We start from the raw sequence: 9,290 nt of genomic DNA, 5'->3' as shown, positions 1-9,290 counted from the left end.
AGGATTTTCACAAAACCAACTTGTAGTTTTATTTATTAATTCAATGGTTGTGTTACACTCAGTTTTATTAATCTCACCTTTAATTTTTAGGATTTCCAATTTAGTGTTCAGCTGGGGATTTTTAGTTTGTTCTTTTTCTAGTCTTTTTAATTGCATACCCAATATATTGATCCATTCTTTATCTTATTGATATAAGTATTTAGAGATATAAATTTCCTCTGATTACTGCCTAAACTGTATGCCATAGTTTTTGCTATGTTGTCTCATTATTTTCATTCTCTTTAATGAAATTAGTGATAAATGTTTAACAAAATAAATTAAAATACAATAAAACATAGATAATGTTAATTTGTAGTGTTCTAAGTCAATATATGACCCTGAGGGATTTGAGTTTGTATTTGAGTTTGATATTACCATACACACTACAGAGAAGATGCTTACTTGTATTGGTAGATGAATTTCTTCATCTGAGAGTTTCTGAAACCATTGAAATCACAGAGCCTGTCCTGAAAGGGTCAGCACTTCCTTTTCTTCAATTCTCCCTTTCCTGCATAGCACATCTTTATAAAATTGGACTTAGAATTAGACAGGAGTTATAGAAGGATAAACAAGCATTCTAGAACTAGAATTTAAAGTTGGGGATAGTGACTTTCCCTACCTAGAGCAGGTTATTGCTCTTTCTCTTTATTTCCCTGTCTCCAATTTGTATTTACTCTTTCAAAGCATCGAGATAGTAGGAGGAGGATGGGGACAGTCCTGTGCTGTGACTTACAGTAATGTGACCTTAGACAAGTCACTTACCTTCTCTACCCAGAGGTTCCTCATTTGTAAAACGGGGATAATAATACTTTCATTGCCTATGTTGCAAATTATTCTATCTTATTAAAACAAGAATGCATGACACAACAATGAAAGCAAAAATACTGTGTAAATAGTAAAGAGCTACATAAATATGAGTTGTTCTTCTCTTTCTCTTTTCTTCTCCTCCTCCTTCTCCTTTTTCTTCCTCCTCCTCTTCCTCCTTCATTATTTGCCATCTCTTATAGTACCCAACAAAGTCCCACTTTTATTCTTTATTGTGTCACAGAAGTGTTCTTAGTAGCTATATCAGAGACCTCAAATGCTGGTAAATTCTGCTCTTCTGGAAATACTTTGGGTATGGTCCTAGATTCAGACTAAATCCACTTTCTAAGGGTCAACCTAGCTAAGATCAGAGAAGCTCATTGCCATTAGACTAGTCACTTAATGATGTGGTTATGAGAACCCATGAAAGACATTAAAAAATGGTTCTCTGTTCTGTGTAGTCTTGTGATACTTCTACAGTGACAGGGACAGAATGATGAAGAAAGGGAGAAAGGGTGCTAAGAATCACACAGTTTTTAGAACATTTATAAGCACTAATTGTTGGTTTTCTAAATATGAAAATCTTGTTCATGGATCTACTTGTAGTCATATTCCTGGAGGAACTAAATCATATTCAGTCTGATAATTTGTGCTATAAATGAAACCAGAGACAAGAGGAAGCTGAATTGAATGAGAGTAAATTTCACAAGATTCTCTGTGGAGTTAGTTGAGTTGCTTTTATGGTATATCCAAAGGCAACAAGAAATAATTTTACAGGATATTTGATCATCCTCTATTGCAGTGATTGGCATTTGTACAAAGGCCACCATGAAGAAGATTGTAGTTTATGTGCCAAAATCTATAACAGAGAATGAAGGGAAGAATTCTTGAACAAGATGTGACCCTCCAAATACAATCAACATATACTTTGATAAAGAGTGATTTAAATGAAAAGATTAACAGGGAAGGATAATGAAAGGTATGTTGAAAAATATGGTTCAATGGTAAGAAACAAGAAAAGTCTGTTAGACTATGAAGAATTCTTGTATATATCATGAATCCCAACCTCCCCCTCCCAATTTTTCAATGAACATTTATTTTTTCTCTGTCCCCACTCACTATTAAAAAAGAAAAAAAAAGGAAAAGGAAACTTTTTTTTTTTTTTTTTTTTTACAAATTATATGCAGGCAAACAAAACAAATTACTGTATTGGTTAATGATATCTTCATGAAAAGACATTGGGAGGCATTAGACATGGTGAGTACTAAGTAGCATTGAAAAAAGCGTAACAGCTTGTATTTTGACAGAAAATGATTGGGCACAGAACTGAAATTATTTCCAAATCAGGTGTTTATGAATAGTCAGACTACTGACTTTAATTAGAGTAATAATAAGCATCAAATGAGAAGAAAAATGAAAATGAAGCTATGACACACAGTTGAGACAGCTCCAACCTAACTTATTTAAGTGAGATAATGAAGGTGAAAATTGGAATTGGATAAAGGAACAGACATCAACATAGTTAACCTTCTATAATTTCCTAAGGAATTTTAGCCAATGTATATCAGTTGCCACAGTAAAGACTCTACTCAACTAGCAAATATTTGCTCTCTCTGTCAACTGGAGAAATATGGTAGCTAAGGGAAGTGGTAGAATATAAACTTGCTTATAAAATCTTAAAAGGGATGATAGTGGAAGATTATGAGAAACATTGCCTCATAAAACAGTAAGTTTCGGTGAAGGGAAAAATAAGTTTACAGAAAAGTTGATGGAAGATAAACCTAAGCCAAATCAACTTGAAGTCATATGAAAAGTAAGCTAGAAAGAAGGTGCTTTTGAGCTCATCTTGCCATTGAGGTGGAAGTTCAGTTCACTCATTAGACTTTCAGGATGCAGAAGCAAGTGTCCCATTCCTTAATGGATTCAAATCGAAGTTGTCATTAAGAATAGGTACAACTCAAGAGGAGAGACTAGAGAAGGACTAATCTGGGTTTATAAAGAACTTCTGGCACAATTACGCATGCATTTGTTCTGTATCAGGCTCATCACCCTTGATAAGAAGTAAATGCCACTTTCCTACATTTTTGGAAATCGTTTGCTAAGGTGCAGATATTTAAAAGAGATTGATTATTAAAAGTTTGTTCCTGCTCTGTTGTTTCCATAGATTGAATTGATGAGTTCAGTAATAAATATGTATGGAATATATTTTAAATTGCTATCTTTTGTATTTCTGTTTGTGTGGTAATTGTATATTCAAGGTTATAGAGTAAAATGAAGTGTCCATTAGGAATCAAATTACTGGTCTTAGAATCTATAAGACCTGGGTTCAAATCTTGACTCAAATACTAGCTATGTTTCCTGAACAAGCAAAGTCACTTAGCCTCTGAATTTGTTTCCTCCTGTATAAAAGAGAGATGGAGTACCAACCTTCTTCCAGTTTTATGGTGGGGATCAAATAAGAAAATGCATACTATGATTTTCAAGCCTTCAGCACTTCATTATCACGAGTTGTCTCATCCAATTTGTGTGTGATTACTGTTTTGTTCCATATTGTTGAGATGTTGTAATTTAGAGAAAAGTATCTATATGTTTAGAGTCCAACCATTATAGGAGCCATGCTGGGTCTGAGTGAATGGCTTCTCAAATTGTTTGCTGCAGACACAATTCTGGTAAAAAAAGGAGTTTATATGTAAAATAAAATAAATGTAGAAAAAAGGTTCAAACAGATGTAAAAATGGAAACTACTTGAAAAGATTTCTATAGCAAATTCTTTCATCTGTCACAATGGAGCTACCATATCTGGACTTTAATAGTATGGTCCTTAATTCAACTGCTAAAAAAGAAAGTAGCAATGACCCTAAGGAAAACAAAGGTGGGAAGAAAAGCTAGACTAAGTACAGACAGAACTGTTATAATGGAGGTTATATAAGTTTGAGGGCAGTTAGGAATTCAATCTCAATAATCTGAAAGATGGGAACGTAAGAAACACCTGGAAAAAATCTTGGACCATATTATATATATGTCTATATATACATACATGTATGTATAAACACATAATACATATATGTATAAATAAACACATAGTATATATACATATATGCATATACCTACACATATATAATCATGTACATATAGATAGATACTGCTGTACTAAATGGAGATCAAAGCTTTGAAGATGGATGATGTTCCTTGAAGCCTGGTTGAAAAAGGCTTGATTGGTGATGGAGAAATGGGAGGGGAAGAATTTCTTTTAACCTGAGAACTTTCTGATTCTTCTTTTTCATATGACCAGGACAAAGAAGAATTTAAGTTAGTTTAGATCAGGGGTGCTTAACATTTTTTTTTGTCATAGGTCCCTTCTCAGAATGATGTTTTTAAATGTGTAAAATAAATTACAAGGATTACCAAGGAAACTAATTATATTGAAAAGCAGTTATCTATCTATCTATCTATATCTGTCTATCTATCTATCTATCTATCTATCTATCTATCTATCTATCTATCTATCTATCTATCTATCTATCTATCTGTATAACCTCACAGTCTTTAAGACCTCTTGGTTTGGATAGTGAAAGAAAGATCCCTGATGCCTTGGCTATAATATAGAATGAAAAAATTAAAAGAACCACTTGAAGTCTTTATAAGTTTCCTTCCACCCCTTAAGAAGGTGTAGTTCTTCCTTGTTCATAGAATGCCCTACTCTCTAAAAAGAGGTTTTCTCCTAACAATTAGGGAGAGTTTCCCTTAATAGACTTATGAAAACTCAGCTTTTCAATGGACATTTCAGCTGCCTGATGTACTTCTGCTGGAAGGAAATGAAATTCTGAAAATATTGTTTAACTGTTACTCTAAATTAATATTTTTATTAATAATTTACATTTTCAGCACTTTATTTACAAAATTGTTTCCTCAAAACTTTCCTGTGAGGTAGGAACTCAAACAAAAAGTATTTAAACACCTACTATGTGCCAGGCACTGTTCTAATACAAAAACCAGATGTTCCCTGATCTCAAAGACTTTACATTCTATTCTCATTTTTAAAAGGAGGATATTAAGACTGAGCACAAGTGAGTTGCTCAAAATCACCCAAGTAAGCATACAAATTGAAACTGAAATTCAAGTTTTCTGACTCCAATAGGAATACCCTTTTCAACACTCCCTGGAAAAAAGGGGAGTCCTCACCTCTATTTATATTTTTAAAGAGGACTCAAATTGCTTTAAAGTTTGCAAGGTAGATAATTTTCTTTGTTTTTCACAACCACCTTGTAATTGTAAGGTAGGTACTGACGATGTTCAATTCTTTCTGAGTCCTTTTGGGGTTTTCTTGGCAAGAGATATTGGAGTGGTTTGCCATTTCCAGATCATTTTACAGATGAGGAAACTGAGGCAAACTCGGTAAGTAGCTGAGGCCAGATTTGAACTCACAAAGATGAAGGGTCTACCTCATTCCAGGCTCGTCATTCTTTCCACTGCGCCACCTACCTGTCTTAAGGTAATTATCACTAAAATGGGTATTATTATCCCCATTGTATAACTGAAAAAGCTGAGGCTCTGGAAGAATAAGTTATTTGCCCACAGTTATAGGGCAAGTGTATGTCTCAGGTTAGATTAAAGGCTAGTAGGTCATGCCACCTTTCGTAATCTTTTACTGTGGCTACCACACATTTTCCATCGTCCTTTCTTTTCCCATTTTCCTTTTCCTTTTCCTCCATCAAATCACGCAGTGATTTTACTCTGGGGGACAGTCTTTCACACTGCCCTGCATAAACCCCCATGGCCTGGATCTCCTGGAGGGCTGGAGGGGCTTGCTGTGGCTGGCACTGGATGCTTGTCGCACGATGGCAAGTTATGTGAGTGCGGCTCGGTCTCACTCCGCCTGATAGGTGCAACGCCTGCAATGAAGTTCAGGGTCCCCACAGCCATCAGAGAAGACTTACTCCCCTCTTTCCTTAGATTCTCCCTGGATCCCAAACACACGCGGAGGGGAGCAGAACCGGGCTCCCCTTCGGGGGAGGAGAGCTGAGTGAACGGGAAGGGAAGTGGCTGTGCGGTAGAGGATGGCTAGGCACTGTATACTCCCCACGCTGGGACCACACCACAGACTCACGTTTCCTTCCTTCCCTTGCCTTCCCTCCTCCCTAGGGCTTTCCGCAGCAGCAGCTGCGAGAGGTGGGGAGGGGAGGAACGGAGAAGGGAGGGGAAGAGAGCCCGGGGACTGAGCAGGGGATAAAGGCAGCCGCAGAAGGCGGCGGAGGCGAAGCGGCGGCGCCCTGGGGGCGAGCGGTGAGAGCCCTCCCTCCCAGCCCCAGGAGGCGGCCACAGGTCCGGGCAGCCCGGTTCGGGACAGCCGCCCCGGAGCGCGCTGACCTGTCGGCCCCGGGGCCCGAGCACCCCGCGCCACAGGCTGGAGCCCAGGTGGAGGATGCATCCTCCTCCTCCTCCCGTGCCTGGTCCTTTGGCTCTGCTGGACGCTGCAGGTAAACCAAGCATCCCCGCGCCGGGATAGCCAGCGGCCGCTGCTCTTAGAGCATATTTAGACTTTGCACCTTTCACTGGGAATCAGTTGGCACTCTGGGCTCCGACAGGATGGGATGAAGGTCCTGGGCTAGGGGGCAGGCGCGAGGGCGAAGGGGATACTTTCTTAACCAAATCCTTTATCTTTGGCGAAGCTGCCCTTTACAGTAGGGAGCTCCTGAGAAATGTTCGGAGTTAACTCTTGGGATGCATTTCTTGGAGGCTTATGGGTTCCTGCTGGGGCTTTCCTAGCTCCTTTTCTGGTTTTAGGACTCGAATTTCAAAAAGAATAGTCTCCTGTTCCTGTCCTCATAGGCTGCTTCAGGGCTTTTAACATTTTTTGATATGAAGGCCCTTTTGCCCTCTTGAAATTACTGAGCTCCTCTCCCCCGTCCCCCAGCTTTTGCTTATGTGGGTTATAATCTATCTATACTTCCTGTTTTAGACATTTAAACACTTATTATTGTCATGAAAATACTTTGACTTCCAAGAATTTTCGGGGCCCTCTTGCTCCTTGGAGAACACTTTGAGAACCACTGGCCTACTTCTTAGTCTCATAAAGTGGAAACTCTTGATAGTAAGGAGAGTGGTGATTATTTTTTCAGTGTCTCAAAACCCTGTTAGTACCTTCTTTACTGGGGAAAAGTAAGTTGCCAGGTAACTAACTGTTTCCTGTTGGTTCCTGACACCAGGGAACTTCCCCCCCCCCCTTTTTTCCCACAAATGCATTGTAGAATGCATCATCTCCTCTCCTAACCACATTATCCAGATCACACATTTTCTCCCCATCAGCTGCATTTCTCTTTTCATTTGTGCAAGTGATCATCATCAGTATGCTGGAGCCTAGGGCATAACTAAAAACCGGGAAGCTTTCTGTGACTTAAGGAGTTTAGTGGGGAGGGTTTTAAACCTGTCTGGGATGTTTGGGAACTATACAAATAATACTTGGGTGTGTTTTCCTTGAGGCAAGAGAGAATGAAACAGCACATTAAGCAGCAAAAAATCATTGCATGTTAAATGCTGGAACAGAGGAAATAATTTCTTGCCCAGCCCTGTTAAAATTTGCCATTTTGGACAGCGTATTCAAGTTCTTCATCAAAGGAGAAACCAGTTGGAAAATACATTGCCAATACATTTAGCTTGGTGTGGAAAGTCTGGATTTCTCCCTCCCCCAATTATGGTTTAGAGGCTTAAAAAAATCAAGGAAACTGTTTTTTCAAGAAGTATCAATCCCTTATTCCCAGTTTTTAAAGCAAAATATTAAAATGTTTTGCATGTATGGTCATCATATATATACCCATTGCCATAGTAGTATTAGTTATATTAATGCATTGGGATAAAATGGTTGTTGCTTGTTAACAAGAGAAAACAACTTCTACTGTCATTTTTTTTTCTAAAATGAAACCAATTACTAGCCCTCACTTCTCTAAACCTCAGTTTCCTTGACTTCAAAATGGAGGTAGCTATCTGACACGGCTGTGTGTACTTTACCTGTGGGTAAAAGGGCTTTGTAAGCTGTAAAGTGCTAAGCAGTAATTAGCTACTATTATTAGCCAGGATACCAAAGCTTTTTAACATTGTGCTAGAAATCTAAAGTTTTTAAAATGGAAAAATTTATACAAGAAAAAAAGATACAGAGCATATTTTTCCAGACATGAACTGTCATTTTGCTTGGGTAAGACCATGGTTATCCAGGAAATAAATGACTAAATTAACTTTCCTCATATTCCTGGAAAAACTTAAGCTCTAATAGTCCTGCAACTTTCAGCCCATGACAATTCTGAATGCCCTTACAAAATCCCCTTCTCCTGTTCCAGATTATCCTTCTATTAAGTTAAGAAGGTGAATCTGAAAACAAAAGAGTGATAGAAACAACTTGTCTTTCTTTCAATTATTTTGAATTGTGGCCTATCCAAAGTTGGGACTAGATAGGAGAGAAAACTGATGGCTAAAATCGAAAGGAGCAAAGGTGGGGTACATTCAGGTGCAGAGAGCTAGGGATAGAGGTGATGATTTTGTATTAATGGCCAATTTCAGAACTCCTCACCCCAGCAATATTCAATTTGATAAATATTGGCTAAATAATGAGTCCTGCCTTTGTTTCATGGTTGTTCAGTCTAAGCCTTTATAATGAAAGCAATCATGAAAGGAGGAATTGAGTAGCATTTTAATTTTACTCTGTTGGTGCTATTATCTTAAGAATATAATAATTTGCATAATATATTATATATAATATAATCATATATCCAATAATATAATAATATGCCAGTGACACAGGTCTTCAATATTGTACAGTATCAGACTTGAAGTAATCATCTAGTTAATTCCAGGCTGCATTCTCAACCGCTTTCCTATCACCATATAAAAATTCATGCCTTATAATTACTGAGCTTTTCTGCTTTCTCTTCCTGGGCTGATATAGAATTATGGATTTTCAACTGAAAGAAACCATAAAGATTACTTAGTTCAACCCTTATATTTGACAGAAGAAGAAACTGAAGTCCATCCAGAGAAATGCCTTGCCCAAGGTCACATAGGTGCCCTTAGTAGAAGCAGAATTTGAACTTGGGTCTTGTGACTGCCGTCATATCCAGCATTCTTTCTACTTACTGCACTGTGCTGCCTCCCTTTCTCAAGGCTTTTCATTTTTATAGATAATTTATTTCCTCTGTTTAAAAAATAAAGTAGTATGTGTAAGATATGTGCATGTGTATTCATCTCTGTTGTTTGAGTCAAAATATTACAGTTTGTATCATTTAGGATCAGATTCTTAAAGGTATTTTTTCTTCACCTGTTCTCTATGAATTATACAGCCCTGGCATTAACTTTAGACTCTTGATCAGAGTAGCTGGCAACAATGGTACATCACATTTCCTGGATTTCATTCTATAGTAATGTTGAAGAAAACAGGCTAAGGAAGAAATGGTAATGGC

The 9,290-nt window shown here is 37.8% G+C and overlaps 1 protein-coding gene across 1 annotated transcript in view; it reads left to right on the top strand.

Annotated features, from left to right (window-relative positions):
* Positions 1 to 6,065: 6,065 nt before the first annotated feature.
* Positions 6,066 to 9,290, top strand: part of TMEM255B (transmembrane protein 255B) — a 122,201-nt gene continuing 118,976 nt past the window's right edge. Inside the window, exon 1 of the mRNA XM_072621877.1 lies at positions 6,066 to 6,320. Within this exon, the coding sequence (XP_072477978.1) occupies positions 6,266 to 6,320 (55 nt within the window). The 5' untranslated portion in view covers positions 6,066 to 6,265. The remainder of the gene's footprint in view (positions 6,321 to 9,290) is intronic.

The sequence above is a fragment of the Notamacropus eugenii genome, chromosome 6 (genome assembly GCF_028372415.1).
Source record: "Notamacropus eugenii isolate mMacEug1 chromosome 6, mMacEug1.pri_v2, whole genome shotgun sequence".
Lineage (NCBI taxonomy): Eukaryota > Metazoa > Chordata > Mammalia > Diprotodontia > Macropodidae > Notamacropus > Notamacropus eugenii.
Note: the sequence above shows the minus strand (reverse complement) of the source record. Positions and strands in the feature narration are given on the sequence as shown.